General features: G+C 41.3%; 1 protein-coding gene across 1 annotated transcript in view; it reads left to right on the top strand.

Moving 5' to 3' along the window:
* The window catches only part of TEX10 (testis expressed 10), a gene marked incomplete at its 3' end in the record, with an annotated part of 47597 nt that overhangs the window by 25809 nt on the left and 935 nt on the right, over positions 1-20853 (top strand). Inside the window, exons 9-13 of the mRNA XM_079533817.1 lie at positions 6331-6419; positions 7534-7667; positions 18141-18221; positions 19306-19487; positions 20393-20603. Of these exons, the coding sequence (XP_079389943.1) occupies positions 6331-6419; positions 7534-7667; positions 18141-18221; positions 19306-19487; positions 20393-20603 (697 nt within the window). The remainder of the gene's footprint in view (positions 1-6330; positions 6420-7533; positions 7668-18140; positions 18222-19305; positions 19488-20392; positions 20604-20853) is intronic.

Here is a 20853-nt window from a genome sequence, read left to right as displayed (position 1 = left end):
TGTGAATGAAAGAAACATGGAGGCAGGGCTGGAAAAGTATTCAGAGATGCTGAGTTTTCTGTAATTTCAACATCTGCTTGTCTTGGGTTCCTGCCCTTTCAAAATCTGGTTTGCAGTCATGGTGTCCCAATCCTTACTGTGACAGTGTAACACAAAACTGATCTGTGTACCTGTGGATTTGTTCCTTCCAGTGTATTTTGTCTATGTGCATGTAATTATTTAGAATGAGAACGTGGGAACATTTGGGATGTGTTGTAATGTACTTGCCAAAATTTTCGTGCCAGCTAATTCTGTAGTTCTTTCTTTACCTTGAACTTCACAGATATTTTTACATATAAGCACCACATTAAAGGTTTGTTGACAGTGCTTCTGGTTTTGCAGCTAGGTGTGTATGTAAAACACGAGGCGTTTGTAGTGCTGCTGTGTGGAGATTCACTAAATGAGAGACTTGTATGCTATTGTCCTGGAAGGGTTTTAGTCAGCAGCTTGGACAGTGACCACTGAGCAGTGTGCTGAAGAGATGGGAGTCCTCAACTCTAGAGAACCTGCTCCAGCATCCTGGTGGAAGTCTCCTGCTCCCAGTGAGAGGCAGCTAAGCGGGTTAGTCTTGATAATTGAACTCTCTAGGCTGATATCAGGCTTACTGTGTTGAGAGATTGTAGATGGCCTACGTCATTGAAAGGCTGAGTGAACTGGGTCTGTTCAGCCTTGGGAAGAGAAGACTGAGAGGGGACCTGATCCAGGTCTATAAATATCTAAGGTGTGGGGGGCAGAATGGCGAGGCCAGACTGTTTTCAGTGGTGAGTGGAGACAGGACAAGGGGAAACGGCTGGAAACTGCAGCATAGGAAGTTCCGCACAAACATGCGCAAGAACTTCTTGACAGTGAGGTGACGGAGCACTGGAACAGGCTGCCCAGGGAGGTGGTGGAGTCTCCTTCTCTGGAGATGCTCAAGACCTGCCTGGATGCCTACCTGTGCGACCTGGTGTAGGGAACCTACTTTGGCAGGGGGGTTGGACTCGATGATCTCTGGAGGTCCCTTCCAACCCCTACAATTCTGTGATTCTGTGATTCTGTGATTCTGTCATTAAAATAGGAAGTCAAAAGAAAAAGGAAACCATTTCTTCATCTCTTTCTCTGGAAGACTTGTGAGTGCAGAACCTGATTGATCAGTGGAAGATCTGTGAGTGATAAAAGGTGTTGCACTGCAGGTCTGTGGTTCTGTAGAAAAACTCAGACCTGCTTCATGCAGTGATAACGACTTCTTTATCATGTTTGATTGCAGTGTGTTTATTCTAACTATCGTGAAAGAATGAGTTCACTTTGCTTCTCTTACAATGAGGCTTTATCCAGACTCCTGGGTAGGCAAAAAGAGATGCTGACTTCTGTTCTGATGAGTTGCAGAAAGATAGAATGTGCATCTGGGAGGTGGTGGTGTGTCAGCTGTGGTAGGTGGATAAGCTGACTGAATGGTACTTTGGTAGAGAGAGTAATGTGAACATTGTTGGTAGGCTTTGTCATTTCTCTTTCTGAGTTGTTTCTGGATAGGCTACAGTAACTGCAAAGTGCCTGCAAAGATCTCATGAGCCTCCAAGGATGTCTGTCTTCTGCTGTATGAACTGATAAGTTCTGTCCACCTTTTCTTACCCTTAAAACCAATCCTCTTCACGGGAAGACCTTTCCTACACTGTATCTTAGTTTTCTGGATTTCTTTTTGTAAGTATTATAGAACCAAAAGGTATTCAGAATATATCCTCAGAGGTGCTGGAATATAATTCTTCCTTGTTCATGCACGTTTACCCCTTATGAAGGCTTCTAAGAGCCATGTAAGGCCAAAAAATGTTTCTGAGAAAACATACTGTCTATTCCCAACTCCAGAGTAAGTATTCATGTATCAGCTACTTTTGTTCATCATTACAGAGTGTATTAATTTGTCTAATGCCGATGTGAATTTTACAGATCTTTATTTTAATATTAAGTAACATTTGGCATCATGTTCCTCACTCCACATTCTGTAAGTGCCAGTTAGCTTCTCAGGTGGAAGCTTAGGACTGCTAGCTGTTCAGCTCATTCTTGTGTTCTCTTAGGGCTGGGAAGTGAATGCCATCCTGCCTTGATAATTCCCTTCTGCTTTGTTTGGTTCCGTAATGTAATGTGTAGCTGCTTGAAGTTACAGCAGTACATCTCATGAGTCCCCAGAAGAGTTCTGCTGAGATGGGAACCTGCACAGTTTCTTCTGTAGTGAACAGGGATATGAGTGAACAGGGATATGAGTTCTGCCTAAGATGATTGAGTGCCTTCCTCGTGCCATGGGGCAGACTGCTGGCTGTAGAGGATCTTCGGTAGGTTTTCGTCTCCTGATAAACTTAAAAGAGAAATTGTTATTGGTATCTCAGTGCTTGACGCACTTGCTGAGGATGCAGAAAATTTGTGTTCACCACCTTCCTCTGAAAGGGAGGCCAGTTTCCTATTTCCTAACAGAGAGACTTGGTCATTGGACTATTTTGAGGGGTTCTCCTCAAATATATAGAAACTTCTAGCTAAGCTTTCTTAATTAGTTTTTCACTGAGTTGGAGTACGGGTGGATTTTTATTTTTGTTTGTCCAGGAAATGGGTGAATCAGCTGATGGCCGTGCCTGACAGTATTTGCCTGTTCTGGGTGGAACTGAAGTGTATCAATGGAAGACAGAAAAAACTCCTTTTAGGAAACTCCTTTCAGTACAATTTTGTGACGTAGAAGTGAAGGGACAATTGTAGGAGGCTTTGATTAACTCTCTGATCAGTGGTTAAAATAAACTTTTAATGGGGTCATTCAGCTCAGAGTGAGTTAGGTTTTTCAGCTGGTTCTCTTCCAAATACTTAAATGCTTCTGTAAAACTTCAGGAACACTGCGTGCTAGAATATCCTGGTTCCTGGAATTTGAAAGAATTGGATTCTAATTTCCTTGAACAGAAAACTCAGATCTTTCATCTTAGACTTCTTGCATTGTGTAATCCTCACATTTATGAATAAAAGGGTAATAAGTGTCAATGTCTCAAAAGAACTGTGAATCTTGTGTTTGATTTTCCTTCTTACTCTAAAAAATACTTGAGGACTGAACTCAGTATTTTTGAGGTTCATTACACTTATTTTCAATTTTATTACTGAACAACAACAATAAATAATAGTAATAATTTCTACAATTATTCCAGCAAGTTTCATTGGGGCTCTTCTATGGGAACCCTTTAGGTTACTTTAAAACTTCTTATGACTGTGTTAAAACCAACACCTGAAGCCTGAACCAGGAATCTGTTGGTAGCTAATTTGGATGAGGAATCACAATGATGATAATAGGATTTGGTTGAGAAATAATTACTTGTGCACAAACTGCAGTTTACAAATTTTATTTGCAATCCTTTTATGTAACCTAAGCTGAAAATAACGGCATGAACAGAAATGGATCCGCTGTTAAAAGTTAGCAGCAAGTGGTAGAAGTAATGATATGCACACATGCTGTCATAGATAAATATGTTCTATGCTAATGGCAAGAGAAGCAGTGATTTCTAAGTTAATTGGATTCAGATTTCCTTTTAATACCATTTGGTGTATGAAAAGGGCTACCTAAAGGTGCAGTACTAAATCTTGGTAGGGATGTTCTTAGGGAGAGTGGATAACCTTATGGAAATGGTAGTTAAATGTGAGTTTGGAGTAGCTGTCTGGAAGGGCCTCACTGATACAATTTGATAACAGGTTCCCGTTGCAGTGAAAATTTATTCAAAGAGGGGAGATTATAATGAGCTTGTTGCCTCTATTCCATCTACAGATCATTTTTTGTAAAATGTTTAACATCCCGTTTATGAGCATTTAACCATTTTAAAAGGCACGTAGTTCTTAATCATCCATGGTAATAGCGTTACTAGATTTGACATGAGATCTCCGAAATGGTTTGTAATGTGACTGTAGTACGTCAATGTCTGTTCTAGAAATAAGTTTTAGTTCTGTGTTCTCTATTTCTGGCTTACCTTAACACAAATTCCAAAATGGAGTATCTTCAGCTATGCTATAGACATTGGGATTCTGAGGTAGTTGAGGCATTGATAACTAGTTAGGGTTTGTGTTTAAATTAACTTTATGCTGTAGTGTTCTTTTTGTGCTTGCACTACTAGTAAGACATGGGTCTTAGTTTTAATCTGGTACAGTGTATTTGTGAGATGCTGATCCAGTCCTTGATTTAATGACCTTGTGTTATTTTTTTCCATGCTGCATTATGTGTTAAATGCACCACAGTCCCTGGAAGAGTGTTTATATAAAGTTATACTTCTTCCTGTGGGAGAAGACCCCTTGTTTTATTTACTGTATTATGTCTGTATCCCACTTGGAAAACCAAGTGATTTCCCCTTTTGTGGGATTCTGTGCTGTGTTTTTCACAGCTGTAGGAGATGCTGGGGAAAGATGCTGCCTGCCCACACAAACGAGGAACTGAGGCAAGGAAAATGTGAAACACGGAAGTACCTGCTAGATGGAGGAATTAAATGAAACACTTAAGAGCTGTTTTTTTTCAGAGTACTTAGTGTTTTCTGTCTTCAAAGCAGGGGTCTGTCTTCATTTTCACTATATGAGCAAGTGGAGCACTAGAGGTAGGTCAGGCCTGTGTGCTGCTGTTGAAGATGCTTGAAGCTGCATTACTCCACAGCTGTTGCTGTTCTTTCAGTCTTATACTCATTTTTGAACTGTTGCAGTGCTGACAGTAGGAAAAATAGCATAAGAGAAACCTCCACTATGAATAAGGTTTTTCTGTTCTGAAAAAAAAATATTAGTATTGAAACTGAAGATGAGACCTGATTGGAAATATTACTGCTGAGTTACTGGCCTCCAGTTTTACGAAGTTTGTGATTTATCCAGCATCTCATGGAACTTCTGCAGTACAGATAAGGATGCAAAACAGTATGCCTAAAACCTCTTTGCTCACCTGAACTTGTAAGCTGCTCTGTTCTTACTTTCCATCTCATGCCTGTTGCACATTATAGTTACTAAGGCAGGAGCAAGTCAGACTGTAGGATCTTTTGTTACATATTCTTGGTTAATCCATTCATCTATGAGTTAATGAGATGGGTTTTTTTTTTAGAGACAATGACATGTAACAACATTGTACTCCAAGGCGTGTGCACAAAGGCGAAGCTGAAGATTATAGGCAGCTTCCTCTGTCACTTTCTTAATTGAATGCTAGTTTATGTTTTTTAGGTATGTGATAGCTTTGGCATTTTATAAAAGTAGATTGTAACTGAGTTCCAGGATTCTGGTTTTGTATGTGCATGCGTCAATGCAGCTCTGCTTTCAGATAAGTCTTAAAAGCACTCAGTAGTCTCTTTCTGCAGGTTTTTTGTGATCCTCGAGCAGAATAACAGTGCTTCTCTCTGCTTCCTCGTATGTAGACGCCAGTGACACTTAGCATGGTATCCTGCTGGGATGCTTGAAAGGCTTGTTCTGTTTCTGTGCGCCTGAAAATAGTTAGGTATGAGTAGCAAACCAACACTGGTCAAACATGTGAAGGATTTCCAGAGACTTAGCCATAAGCTTCAGAATCTTGCTTGTGGGTAAGCTAATGTGAGGAGCAAAGAAGGGCAGTGATGCTGCTTTGGACAAAAGATCTGCATAGCCCAGCACATTGCCCATAGCACTGACTGTGAGTGAGGTGTGTAGAGAAGAACGAAAGCAGGGCAAACAGAGCCCTAGCACTCGACATTACTTGTTTCCACAAGTATGTATGGTTTTTAATTTGAGAAACAAAAGTGATGGTCTTACAGATTGCCCCTGAAAAGGGAGAGGTCAAGCAGCTGTGATAATAGGTTTGCTGTGTCTTAGCATATTGCTCCTTTATGTGCTTTAAATTGTGAAGCAGGTCTTCAATTCTTTATTTAATAGCTTCAGCTACTCTAGAGTGGACAGTGAAGCTGCTTTGAAATGGTATCTATTGTTGGTACAAAGGGCTTTATCAAAATCAGTGAACGTAATGAAAAATACGAGTAAGGGAAATCAAATTAATTTAGTGTGTGTTGGCTGTTGTCGCTGTAGGAAAGGTTATAGCAGGTTTAGGAAAGTTTGCTACCTCAGTAATTCAGTCTGCATGACAACTAGACCCACGTAGGGGCACAAAATTCAGTGTTATTTGTCTGGAACAGACCAAATTCTGTTTTTGAAGCTGTTCAAAATGCTACTCTGACAACAGCGGTTAGAAACAGGAGTGCTGACATTAATAATTTAGCCATGCTAATTGATTGCATTATGCCATTAGGTTGTGAATTCTTAATGACATGTTTTTTTAATAAACTATCTACTGTTGGTTTTGTGTAGATCGTCCTTTGCGGGCTGGAAGTGCCAAGTGCAGGATAATGCAGTGAATGATGTGGACTATTTCAGCTTCTTGTTTTCAACCCTTATAGGTAATTCATGTGAATGTCATAATTTAGAATTAACAAAATGAAATTTGTTTTGGTAGTCGGTTGCTGGGTATAACTTGGAATAAACGGTGAAGTAGTTACTTCCTGAAAGAGATTCTGATCTTGTTGCTTATTTTGTTGTGATATATCCTTTTTTCTCTTGATCCGATTTCTGACACCCTGTTTATATGCTTTGATTTTCCATTTTGGTGAATATTTACTTAGTTTTTCTTAATGTCTTGCAAATATTTTTAAGAAGTATGAGGAAAATCTAAATCCAGTGCATAGCTTGAAAGAATTTTATTTTTTTTTAGACTCATCTGATGAAAAGAATGTCTCCAATTGGCTCATAACAATACGGACATAAAGTGCCTTTTGGATTACCTATGGACATGATTGCACCATTAAAAAAATACCATCAGAATAAAGTGTTGAATAAATGTTGAAGGGAACTGCCCAGAGCTGTCATGTGCACAGAATCACCTCTCTGCTAGATTTGCACTCAGATATCCCCACAGAACAGAATTATTGTTACAACTTACTTTGGGAAGGTGCAGTGGTTAAAATGGCATGATGTTACTGAGAAATATTTTCCAGTAACTTTCCCTGTGGTAAAGACAATAATTTCTAGCTCTCAATTACTTTGCATTCTAAATTAGCTTTTTCATGAAAAACTGATGGCAGTGGTATTGATGGTGCAGAAAATGAAAATAAGAACAAACTGACTGTTTTGAATCAGCAGTTCTGCTTTATTAAGGCATTTAATACCTGGCTAGAAATGATTAGGCAAATTAATTTTTTTTAAGCCCCTGGGGCTGTTTGAAAGTCCCTGCATTATTTTGTGAACACCCCGTGAATTGTCATGCATTGTGTCTGCTTTTTCATTTTTTAAAGATACGTGTGTTGAAAATATAATGTGGCCTTTGTATGGTCTTGCATACCACGTTATGGTTTAAATTGGTATTCTTTCGATTTGCTGTTCTCTTTTGGAAATCAGAGAGCAGATTTTGATACACTTAATTTAAAATACCGAGCAAGATCTTGTGAATGATGCTGTTAAAGTAGAAAAGTGCTTGGCTTGTCTCGTGACACTGTTGTACTGCTTATTTTTCTCTAGGGTTTTCAAGAGAGGAGTTGACTAGTCTCCAGGGCATTAGAGGAAAACCACACATTAGCCAGACACAGCTTTCACCTGTCCGTCTTTACCTAACAGATCTGGACCAGTTTTTACACCACTGGGCTGTGACAGAGGTAATACATCAACACTAATTCTAAATGACAGCATTCAGTCTCCAAATGCTCTCTATCTCTTTTCTGCAGGTGTCTAAAATCTTGTCACAAGTTGAAAAAGAATGCAGAATGTTACAGCAGTCTATCTGCTAATTTTTCCTTACAGCCAGCAGATAATAATTTGGAGGAAGCTGTTTTAAAAGGTGAACACTCAGGTGTGGTGTTCAAAACACTGGTCATAGAAAAATGCATGGAAGCCTTGGTAGAAAATTCTCAGACACTGAGATGTTTAAGATCAGCAATACAGTTTGGCTTTCAGGAAAAAAACTTGTAAAAATATTAATTATGGAGAGTTTCCTTTGTGAAATTTCATTCTTAATTAAAAAAATACTTGCATTACATTTTTACTTGTAAGTAAAATTAAGTTGGTGTCGGTGGCTTCGAGTAACTTCTTTATTTAATCAGAGTTCACTGGACTATAAACTTCACTGTGAGATTGGTACCTGTTTGTAAGATCCTGAGTATTGAGAACTAAAAGCTTAATTTTGTTATTGGTTCTAAAGTGATCTGAGCCACCAGACTTTATTCAGAACTAGTAACTATTAATCTTCATTGTGGCTCAACTCTTTTTTACTGTTTAGGCCACGGAAGCCACTTTAAGGTGTGAAATCATATTTTAAATCATGTCATTTTTACAGTATTTATGAAACCTGTGACGAATACAGAAGTAACAAAGTTTTAGCTGTATGACGTATTTTGGTTTTTCATTGCAGTCATTTTTGGTTCAAGAAAGTAATGCAGTGGTTTTTTCGACTTCTACTTTGTGGTGTTTAAGCGACGATCTACTAAACGTAATGACAGTCCTAGGCGTATATTGCATGTGTGCTGCTTTCCATAGAAAAGTATTTTGGGCAATCTTATTTCGTACCATGACTGATACAAAACCTCACAGGTCCTGCCTGCAGTTATTTGGCTTGCCAGAACAGCTGGACTTTCCTTGTTATTTTCTATGCTGTCTCTTTTTTCGCTGCGAATGACACGTCCTCTCAGCAGAAAAAAACCCTTCTCCAGTATTGAAACACTAGAACATTTTATCTTCCTGCTCTGTACAGAACACAGGATTGTCCCTCTGTGAACTCACCAGAGGAGTCACTTTCCAGTCTTTCTTAGCATGTTATATATATTTTATCAGCTTTTGAGAATGCTACCCTTTGTGTTCTCTTTCCATCCTCTTTTTTGATTCTTCACAAACGTATCAAAATTGGCTGAGAGAACCAAATTATAGGAATATGTTAACCTGGAGACAGTGAAATGGGTGGATTATAGAAAACTTGTTTGCATCCCTGTTTCCTGCTTTCAAGTTTGATCTACTTCTCTTACCACAATCTACTTGTTGCTTTGGTGCCAACAAAAAGAGTTGTTACGTATAGAAACTTGTTTTCGTCAGGTTCTCCAAAGCGAATAGCAGCTACTAAACAAACAGCTGGATATCCCTGATTAGTTGTGGAAAAGGATTTGGACACTATGCGGAACACTGCAGTACTGATGCATTCATGTGTTAGCATAAAGTCTTTTCTGGGACTAAGTAATGAGAGAAAATAGGAACAAAAGTCCCTGTATGAAAGGCAATGTGACCTTCCAGATCCATGGTGTTTTTGTAGATTCTTAACCAAGAGGATATTCTGGATTGCCAATTACCACACCCTGAGCTTGATAAGAAGGTTGGAGGATTTTCCTCCATAGTGTATTTATCATTGTGGAGAGAAAGTTATGATAGGGAACAGTCGACACAGATTTATGGAAAACAGATTGTGCTCAACCAGCCTGATAGCCTTGTCCACCAAGCCAATCTTCTTGTTGCAGAAGGGGAAACTAATACATATTTTTTTGTCCTGGATTATGTGAGGTTTTTCATGCTGTCTCTCAGAATATCCTTGTCTGTCAACTGACAAAGAATGGCTTAGTTAAGTTGACAGTGAGAAAACTGCCTGACTGGCCAGGTCTAGAGTTGTGATCAGAGGCACAAAGTCTGGGTGGAACCAAATCACTGTGATGTACCCCAGGAGCCAAGGAAGCCAATACTTTCTAATCTCTTTATTAGTGACCTGTTCAGTACTGTTCTCCTGCTTCAGATATGTTGATCTGTGTTCTATTTTGTGTTCAGTTTGTTAAGAAAATACTCTGAGGTCTGTATTCGAGAAGAACTTTATAATTTGGAGGCTGGATTATTTAAAAAAAAAACAAACAAATGCTGTCTCAGGGAAAAAAAAATAAAGAACAAACTCTCAGTTCCTCAGGATTTGCCAGATGTTGCCCTGGAATGCTTTATAGAGAAAATAATTTCCACCAGGTGTTGAACAAATTGCTTTTTTCTGAAAAGGAAATAAAACTAACAGTGGCAGAACCATCCAGAAAGCAGAGATGAAGTCTTTGGGGAAATGAAAACTGCCATTTTGAGGACTTCTTTTAAGATCCCTTGAGAGACAGTGTGGTATGAAGTCTTTAAGTGCATTAGATCTGGATCTGAGGAATGGATGGGTTCTTTCTTCCTGGGGTTGAGGGAGGTAGGTTTGGAGAGCACTTTGTTCAAAGTGTATATAGTTAAAGATGATAGTGCTGTTGTTATAAAGTTGGAGGCCGGTAACGAGCGGCGTCCCCTGGTGGTCTGTCTTGGGACCAGTGCTCTTTAACATCTGTATCAATGACATCAACGATGGAATCAAGTGCGTCCACAGTGAGTTTGCTGAGGACACCAAGCTGAGTGGTGCAATTGACACAGTGGAAGGAAGGGATGCCATTCAGAGGGACCTCAGCGGACTTCAAAGGTGGGCCCAGGTGAACTTAATGAGGTTCAACACAGCAAAGTGCAAGGTTTTGCACTTGGGCCGGAGGAATCCCAGGCATCCATACAGACTGGAAGGAGGGGTTCTTGAGAGCAGGCCTGCAGAGAAGGACCTGGGGGTCCTGGTGGATGAAAAGCTTAACATGAGCCAGCAGTGTGCTCTTGCAGCTTGGAAAGCAAATGGTATCCTGGGCTCCATCAGAAGAGGGGTGGCCAGCAGGGACAGGGAGGTGGTTGTCCCTCTCTACTGCGTTCTTGTGAGGCCCCATCTGCAGTACTGTGTCCAGGTCTGGAGCCCCCAGTACAAAAAAGACAGGGAGCTGTTGGAGAGTGTCCAGAGGAGAGCCACAAAGATGATCAGAGGACTGGAGCACCTCCCCTATGAAGATTGGCTGAGGGACCTGGGCTTGTTCAGCCTGGAGAAAAGAAGGCTGAGGGGTGACCTCATTGCAGCCTTTCAGTACCTAAAGGGAGCCTTCAAAGAGGAGGGGAATCAACTTTTGAAAGGGTAGATAACTGCAGGACAAGGGGAAATGGTTTTAAGTTGAAGGAGGGAAGATTTAGGTTGGATATCAGGGGGAAGTTCTTTCCAGAGAGAGTGGTGAGGTGCTGGAACAGGCTGCTCGGAGAGGTTGTGGATGCCCCATCCCTAGAATGTTCAAGGCAAGATTGGATGGGCCCTGGGCAGCCTGGTCTAGCCTTAAATGTGGAGGTTGGTGGCCCTGCCTGTGGCAGAGGGGTTTGAAGATTCATGATCCCTAAGGTCCCTTTCAACCCGGGCCATTCTGTGATTTTGTGAAAGCTGAGTACTTTCAGATCTCAATTACTTTATAATCAGATGATTTCTTGTCCGCTTAGAAATGTACTTGCAGTCAGGATGATGAAGGCACTAAATCTCTTTAAACGAACTATAAACTTGGCCAACTTTCCATCCATATTTTTGCATTCAGTGGGAAACATTTTCTCTTGCCGGGAAAAAAACATTCAGCGATCAAAAACCTTCAAATTTTTTTTTGGTCAGAAAACAAAAGAAATCATAGAATCATTAAGGTTGGAAAAGACCACTAATACCAAGCAGTCAGCCCACTCCCCACCATGTCCACTGACCACGTCGCTCAGTGCCACATCCACACAGCTCCTGAACACCTCCAGGGGTGATGATTCCCCCACCTCCCTGGGCAGCCTCACTGCTCTTTTGGAGAAGAAATTCTCCCTAAAATCCAACCTGAACCTCCCCTGGTGTGACTGGAGGCCATTCCGTATCCTTCTGTTACTGAAGAGAATAGGCTGACCCCCACCTCTTTACCACCTCTTTTCAAGTTGTAAAGATTGATAAGGGTCTCCATCTGCCTCCTCTTCTCCAGATTGAACAATACTGGCTCCCTCTTTAGATGTCGCTCTTCTCTTTACGTGCTCCAGGGCCTCTGTGTCTTTCCATACCTCTTCGTAATATAGTTCCTCCTTGTAATGCCTCTTTGTAGTGGTTTCCTTGCACAGCTGGAGAGTTGCTGAGGCACGAGGTATCGTTCCCTGTATTGTGGCCATGTGCGTACCGTGGTATGCAGTAAATTTTCAGTAGGAGGGAAAGCTGATTTACATTGTGATCTACTGAGTGAGATACCTGAACTCCAGTCCTCCATACAGTGACTCAATTTGAGAATTAAAAATTTGTAGTTCTTACAGAAATGTTTTTTGTTGAAGCTGTAGTAACTAATAATAAACTCCACGTTAGTCACACTTCTGATGTGGCTTTTGGTGGAATTTAGTAGGGAGGCAGGGCTTTCTGAATACTGAATGGTGTGTGCGTGCTTTTATTTGCTGGATGTGCAAGTGTATGATGATGCTGAATTATGAAGCAAAATATTTGTAGGTTTTGTTTTTTTTAATACCTAGTAAGTGAAAGAAGCAGATCATTAGCTGCAGAGCAGGAAGCATTCAGGCCTCTTTTATAGGTTGAGAGTTTTCTCTTGAAAAGAGTAAGCTGCTAATAGAAGTTTCCTGGAAGTGTTATGAAAATAAGTACCTGGAAGTGGAGAGGGTCTCGCTAAGCACAAGGTAGTTTATAGGCAGGTTCATGCATCTGCTTGGCAGCAGCCAGCTGGGCAGTCCACATGTGCAGCCTCAGTGGGTGTCCTGTGTGAGGGTCTCGGGTGAAAAGTCCAAACACAGACACTTCTGATAGGGGTTAATGCTTTTAAGTGGTTTCTAGCAAAATCCTTTGGAGGCGGTTGCTGTTTGTAACTGTTTTGTCTAGAGTACAGCAATTGGTAATACTGGCAACCCAAAGCACTTTTTTTGTGGATGCTTTTGGGTAATTGTGATTTTTCACTCGAGGAGCAATGCTTCAGAAAAGTGTCCCTCTAAACGCCGTTTTGTGTAACTGTAAAGGTTAATCTTCAGGTTTTGTCTGAAAGAGATGAAATGTAAATGTGGAAGCCTTGCTTCATTTTCTGGAGCAACTTCTACTTAAAATGACTTGCGCCTTATTAAAGCCAATTATTTAAAATCATACCCCTGCAGCTATAATAGATGGAGCTCCGGAATAGATTGCTGCAGCCTAAAGGGAGAGGCTTCAGACTCGGTTCATTTTAACGGCGCCTATAGTGTTTGTCGGTAATGTTGTTCACTCTCCTGTAATTGAATTGCTCTGTCAGGATCAAATGAGAAAGAGCCGACAGAAATGAGCAGATTAACAAGGTAACAATGTATATGTGATAATTTCTGTTGTTATAATATTTGGTGTTTGTGTCATTTGAATGCGGGGGGAGGAAAAAGCAAAGCGCCATTCTGAAGTTCTGCTTGAAGTCTGCGTTCCGGAATCATACTGGGCACAGAGCTGACTGGAAGGGATGAAATAATCAGCAAGACGTTTAAAAGGGTTAAGAGCAGACATCAGCTATTAAAAGAAGGCTGCAGCTCAGAGCTCTTGGGATGGATGTAATGGGACATAGAAAAAAAGTTGGGAAAGTTTTATAAATGAGGTAGGTGTGAAGGCCATATCTGCACTGACGTGCTGTGGCAGGCTGAGCCAAGTCGCAGGCTTTGTGAGGAACAAGGGCTCGCTTCCGAAGTGCATGGTTTCCAGCCTCTCGTGTGGAGTAGTGGGCAGCGAGGCGAGTTGGGCTTTTCTTGCTTTTCAGTTGTGACTTAGAATCATAGATTTACTCGGGTTGGAAAAGACCTTAAAGATTATCAATTCTAGCCACTACCCAGCCATACTACTCTAACTATTAACAGCCCTCCACTAAATCAGATTCTAGATCACGTTAGCTATGGAGCGCTGTTCTGTCACTAAATCTGAAATGTCAGTTTTTTAGCAAGACAGGACTGTCTGTAGCCAGTAGTTCTCTGCCTCCTGGTACAGATTAGGTTGGGGCCTGTGATCAGGCTGCTGCACAGCAAGTGAGTAGCAGTGATTGGCAGCTGCACATTTGTGTTCCATGGTAAATAAAGGCAGCTTGACTTCAGCTGACTTTGAGGAACAGGTTTACATAAGGCAGAGCCCATACGTGGGCAACTGGTGCCATTCAACAGATGCAGTCTCTAAGATTGTGTGCTGCAGTTTGTGTTTCTGAGCCAGTAACTGGATGCTGACTGTGTTTCATATTTCTTCTATATCATTGGAAATATGTACAGTATCAGTGTGTAGAATAATATATAATTTTGAATTGTTTTCTAATGTATTTCTTTGTCTTCCTGCTCTGTTAGTACAGAGTTAGAAACACGGTGTTTTTCCTCATTGCCCAGCTATGTAATGCTTTCCTGCAGACTGCATTTTTTCCTTCTTCTTTTTCCTTCTTTTTTTTTTTTTTTTTTTTTTTAACCTAGGCTGTGTTATGTTTTCATTGTGATGGTGTGGGTTTTCTGAGCTGCTTCTTTCCTTTTTTCTGGAGTCACTGAATCGGGAATACCTTTCACATCCGCCCCCATGAGCTTAGCCCAGGCAGGTGAACAAAGATCTCTGGTTGTACGCGGCTTTCTCAACAACTCAGGGCACTGTTAATATTGCCCTGTCAAATCAATTTATCTCAGAAAGAGAAGCAGGCCCTGTCAGGGGAGTACATGTCTGATACGGCAGGGCGCTTCGGGGAAGCGGGCCTGGCCTCAGAGGCCAAGCTTCATTGCCTGCCCCATCACCTGAAAACTTCTAATTTTCTACGCTCTGCAGTAACGTGTTACACTGAGCAGGGTCCTGCCTGAAACAACCATTTCTCCAGGGCTGGGGAATTGGCTGCAGAACAGCTTGTTACATTTCGGTGACCGGTGTTCCAAGGTAGATGTCAGCAGGAATGGGAAAGTCTAGTTTAAAGTTCACATTGGGATATATAAGGCCTGGTGTTTGCCAACTTTCCTTTAGAATACAATCCTCTGGGGCCTGGGCTGTCTGTGGGTCTGACTGCACACAGGGGTTATTCCTTCTGCCTGCTGGGTTCCTCTCTGCATGCATGTCTTCAGCAGAAAGCTTGGATTTTTCTGTGAAAAAGAGAAAACTTGGCAGCGTGATTAAGCTGGAAGTAATAACACATTTCTTTTTTCACTGGACAGTTACTGATAAAATGTTTCCCTTGAGGCTTTTTCGGCACAGAATCTCTCACATTATGGAAATGGAGCGATGTAGGGAGCGGGAGCAGTGAAACATACGAACGGGACGTGGCTCTCGGCTCGTCACTTGTCCTTCTGCCACGAGGGCTCACTTTGAGTTTGGGGATTCCTCCTAACTCCACCGTTTGGAGTTAAGAGTGTCTTACAGATGAGCGATATTAAACTGGATGGTTTGGGCTTTTTTTGGCTTAATTTACACAAAATGGGACATTCAAACAAAATGAAGAACCAAACCCGAAGAATGAAAGCAAACCTGTCATTAGATACCCATCTTAAAAAGGCGTAAAGACTTCTATGGTCAAAAAATGCTCCTCTGTCCATTCGCTTTGGTGATACTCTGAAACAAAATTGCTCTGGCTTTAGTCCAAAACTCATCTGTGAATGCGCCAAAAATGTGATAAATGCTAATCAAATGTAAAATAATGAATCAGCTGTGACATTTTATTATGGAAATTAAACGTCATGCAAACCCTTGCCTAAGGAAAATAAATTGTCAGGAAAAATACTAATTTTCATGTGATAATTAAGTTTTCTTTGCTTTTCATTTCCATGTCTAACAGCGTTTCACTTTCACTTTTTGTAACAGACGTTTGTCATGAAAGCCATTTCAAGCAGGATTTAATTTATAGAATTGAAAAGGATTACCACTCCTGCTTAATCATATGAAAATAGAGCTGGCTCTAGGGAGTGTTACTGCTATTTTGAGGGTCAGGAGGATTCAAAAAGTTGTAAAGTAAACTTGCCAGACATTGTGCACTTCACCACAACCCTTACAAGTAGACATGCTGCTGCTCAGTGCTGCAATGGCCAATTTCCTTCTTCGGTTCTGAAGAAATCTCGAGTCTCAGTAAATTGTACTTCTTTTGAAGTTCTTCTGTAACTTGTCATCTAAGGGAGAGTCTTTGTGTGTTGCTGGAGCTTTTCCAAGGGCATAAGGATGAATTTTCAGTAGTTTATTATTAATAACGTAATAATTTAATTAGAATACTAAAATTTATTAATAATAAATCCACTTTGGTGGATAGGTTTGGTGGATCTGCCCTCTTTGTCATTAATTTGTTGACTTTATGTGGTCAAGTATTGAATTACAAGGGATCTCCACAGTTATGTCTAGTGTTGTGTGGCCAGGAGCGTATCATGCACTTCTGTAAACTCGCTGAGCTCTCTTACGAGCAGCAAAAGTCTCCTGTGCTCCCTCCTGTAAGTCTTTCACAATCCTTCCTAATTTTCAACCCACCTTACTGCCTGTTGGACAGGATCATTGTCATTGGCGCTGCTGTTTGGATACGTTTGTGCTCCCACATCAGTTCTCACCTCTGTTGTGTTTTAAGGAGCACTGGCATACCTGCTTAGCTGTAGCTTTGCCAGCCTGAGCAGGTGAAGTCCTTTCCATCTAGATTTGTAAGATAGAATCTCCATTCTCTGCAGTTTTTCTGTGCCCGTTCAATTTAAGTTTACCTTTCTTGAAGAGGGGTGCCTCCTGTGTTGCGTGGTATTTCAGGAATGGTGCGTGTGCGGTCTTACAGAGTAGTACTGTACTTCTGTTCAGCAGCACTGACCCCCTCTGCTGTGGTCATTCTCATTTTTGCATCCTGATGCCGTATTTGCTTGTTCTGTGGTTGTATCTCAATCACTCTGTGATTGGCTATGCATGGATCTTTCTCCTTGTTTCCAGTTGTTACAGGTCCGCATTGCATACAGTTTTGAAGTCTCCAGGAGCGTGACTTTTCCCTTATGTTTCACTGACATATTTTTTCTCTGTTAATCAGGAGACTCATGCAATCTTATAGGTTAGTCCCATCTTCCTATCTCGGTGTTCTCAACCTTGAGCTGTCAGCCAACACATTTCATCAGTGCCATTTTACCTTTTGTGCAAGTGCTGCTCGTTCAAATATGAGGTCATGCTGGCATCAGTTTGCCCTTGACAATCCTCTGTTTCGTAACTTCCTGTCTTCGTTCCTTGACACTGCAGAAATGCAAATGTTTTTAGGTCCTTGCAGTAGCTAAGACCTTACCCTTTGAAAGAGTAGATACAGTAGATTTGTAAAAGGCGTTACTTTGTAATGCTTTGAATGAATCACAAATGGAGTAGTTGGGAAGGAAGAGAGGAACAGAGAATGTGATCTGCCGAGGACTGCAGCAGGACAAGTTACTTGAGCTTCTGGAACATCTCTCTTTATCTTTCACAGGGTTGCACTGTATTTCATGTGGTCTTGTTCTACTTGTTGATTTTATTTTTTAATTTCCATCCCCAACATGGCCACTCTCGCCTACATAACGATGATATTGTTTTTTTAATTACAGTAGGAAGAAGAAAATAAATAAGGCAGTAGACCCTGGGTTTGCCAGGAGCTCTTGTGAACTGAAACCATTGCTGTTGTTCTAGACTTTGAAAGGCCCAAGCCTTCAGTTCACCTCTTTTTTAAGCTTTTGCTGTCACACTCCTGCACATCTCATGCAGTTTGCTCACACCTGGCTGCACAAGCACCAGAAAGTTGGCAGGTCATAAAACAAGATTTCTCTTTATACTATTTCATTTTGTATCAACTTTGACCATCACATTAGTGGCAATGTAGAAGAAAAGTAGTAGCAAATGGATCTTTGCTACCTCCTGTTTTTTTTCTTTTCTTTCCTGTCCTTTTTGTGGCCGTTTTTCTATTCCGTGCTTGTTAATGGTATCTGTGGTCTCTCTATTTTCTGAATGTCTTCCTCTCAGAGGCAGGCAGGGTGTAGCCTTGCTGTGGCATTGTAGCTGGGTCGAGTGTTTTTGCTTTTCTACTTCATTCACAGAGGTAAATGGAAGAAAGCCACTACCACAGAACCAGTGGCGCAGGTCATCCTCTCATTAAACACAGAGTAATTTATGCTGACAGTGTTAGTCTGATACACTGCCAAGAACCAGTACCTTTAAAGACAAAGCTGCCATGTCCTCATAGGTACTTTGTATTTAGGTCTGTCAGCAAAATCTGGAATTGTGCAGTGAATGGTTGCTAGTTGTGCTATTTGTATGTATTTTTAAGTGCTTAAATATAACTGCTTTATTAAAACAGGTGATCTGTCACAGCTTGTCCACTATACCTTCCCAAAGTCAGTGCTTTGACATTCTCCAGACCGGCATCTGTAAATACCTGGTAAGTCATATTTTGTTTTCCATCTTAGCTTGCTTGTGATAAATCTTGTAATTGTCTCTGTAACCCTCAAATTCAGCTGAGCTGGTGGGGGGCAGCCCTGCCCACAGCAGGGGCTTGGGGATGGGTGGACTTTGAGGTCTCTTCCAGCCCAGGCCATCCTGTGATTCTGTAGTGCTCTCATCCCTGTCGAGCACATTGCATTTCAGAGACCAGTCCTGATGAGTACTCGGTGCTTTTTCTTTCTGGAGAGTTAAGTCTGAGTTTCCTTCTACCTCAGTGGTGGCTTACTAGTGTTTCAAGACACAGAAGGGATGCTCTGTCCCATGATATGTGTTCAAAAGGAAAGACCTGTTTTGTCTGAAAGTTGCTTTTTGTGTCCGTACGGTCCTCCAGAGGAAGGCTTAAAGCTTTGTTTTCTTTTAAATAGATTGGGGATGAATGTTGTCTTTATTTAGAGGGAGTGGGATTAAGACTCTTGTCTCCTTCACTGTTTATAGCTGCTGTTAGCTGCCTGCTTGTATTTTTATCTGAAAGGCAGTGGTTTAAGAGCCAGAGAAATTCCTTAGAACTTTTGCACTAATGATGGTCTGTTTCAGTACTGATGCTCAGAGGACAACATACATCTAGTCTTGCAAATTTGCTTCTAGATTTTTTGTCCTCTTTTCCCAACTTGCAACATCAAATACACAAAAAGCAGGTTCTGTTCTGAAAGCCCCGTGCAGCACAGGGACTATGAGAAATGATGGATGCTTCCAAACCCCATGTTTTGTAGGCTAGAGGACTATCAATGTGAGGCCTTTTCACTTTGCACTTCTCTGAAAAATATACTGGAAGTGGTAATGCCTTCTTTAGCAGGCAGGGAATGCTTAGGCTGAAATACTTTTTAACCTTCTGTTGCTGTGCGAGTCAATTTCTAAGGAAGATAGGATTTGTTGTTTTTAAATGCAGTAGTATCTATTCTTGAACAGAAAGAAAGTAATGTTTGTTGTCATATGAAAGGACACATTTGGCATTGGAATTGTTTGTGTAACAGCAAAAACTTGTGTATGGAGCAATGAAGTTGAGGGTTTTTGTTTTAATCCAGGTTGGATTGGTTGTAATACCTGATAGCACAGCTGGATCTGTTCTGTGTGCCATAAATAAGCTCTTGGATCAAGCTTGCATCTTGAGTGAAAATCTGCACAAGTTCTTAGCCTCCTGTTGTTACAGCCTCCTGTACTTCCTGCTAACTCTGGACAAAGAGGATGCAGAACATGTACAGAAAAGGTAATGCTGCCTTTCATACTATATGAATTCTCGGTAAGCACAGATATTTAGAGATGTAAGACAGAGGGCAAACCCCTCCGACTGCAGTTTATTTTGTCCTTTTGTTTAAGAACATCTGCAGTGTTAGCTGTAATAATTTAAAACAACAGCTACAGAAGGTTTCATCTTAAAGCTTTCACTTACTGCAGCTGTGGGATTTCGGAACCCCCCTGACCCCAGAAATGCAGATACTTGCACCTTAATGTGTAGCCTTACCCTCTGGTTTCATTAGATAAGCTGAAAAGCACCACACAAAGGATTTGGCTCTGTAAGTGTGTACCTAACTTGGTGTTTCAGCTTTAACAACACTTTCTGGGAATCAAACAGCCACAGCCACCTGGGATCAGTTTATTTACCAGTAAAGCAGAAATGCAGTTGAAACTTTGATGTTTTTTTTTTTTTCTTACAACTGTTCCACATATAGGAAGGTTGATCAGAGTTTGCTTAGGAAGACTCCTCCTTCTCTTACTATGTACATGTTACATGTTACAAAACACTGATTGTGTTTTTCTGTATTTGTTTTGAACCTTAAAGATTCAAGAGGTTCAGATGTATTTGAATTACAGCTGAAAGAAGAACCCTTCTTCCCCACTGCTTCGAGCAGAAGTCACACCGTGTGAGGGCTTCAGCAACATTTGAAGCTCCAGGGCAGGACCTTAAATTTTTTCCATCAGCTTAGAATGTTTTTGAGTGTAACACTTGCCACTACAAATTTTCTGCTTCAGCACTAATTGCAAAAGCAGTCGTGCCAACTGGCATCAACACAGGGGTGCGTTTCCTGGTACAAATACAAGACATCGGCCACAGAAGCGTGTCTGAAATGAGCTGCCCTGATCACTTCAATTTTCGTTCTCTTTTCTTCCCAGGGATATGCTGTGGGGATCGTGCATTTCTGCATTAGCACTCCTGCCACGGCTGCTGAGACTGATGCTGCAAAGTCTGCAAGTGAGCAGGATCTGCCGCGAGGAGCTGCCCGTTGTTGCTCAGCTGCTTCGCTTACTGATGCAACACGGTCAGCTCAGGAGCCATATGATGACCAATGAATTCCTGGTGCAGCAGATTATCAAGGACATCATGGTAGGAAACCTGTTCTTGTCTGCCAGAGACCACAAGAGTGTTTATGTTGAACAGTGACTGCAAACCCTATGCTCGGTGAAATGTGAGTTGTGTTTTGCACAAATGAGACTGTCACAGAGCCAAATGCTGTCCAGGACCCCTGGGCTGAATTTCAAAGCTAAGTTTTGAAACAAAGTGCCCAGGAAGGGGATGAGGTGCAGCATGCCACAGCTGGGTGGGGAGCTGCCCCAGTATATGTGCTGGTGGGAAA

Source organism: Tetrao urogallus (genome assembly GCF_951394365.1).
Source record: "Tetrao urogallus genome assembly, chromosome: 3".
NCBI lineage: Eukaryota > Metazoa > Chordata > Aves > Galliformes > Phasianidae > Tetrao > Tetrao urogallus.
This window is presented reverse-complemented; position numbering and strand designations above follow the sequence as displayed.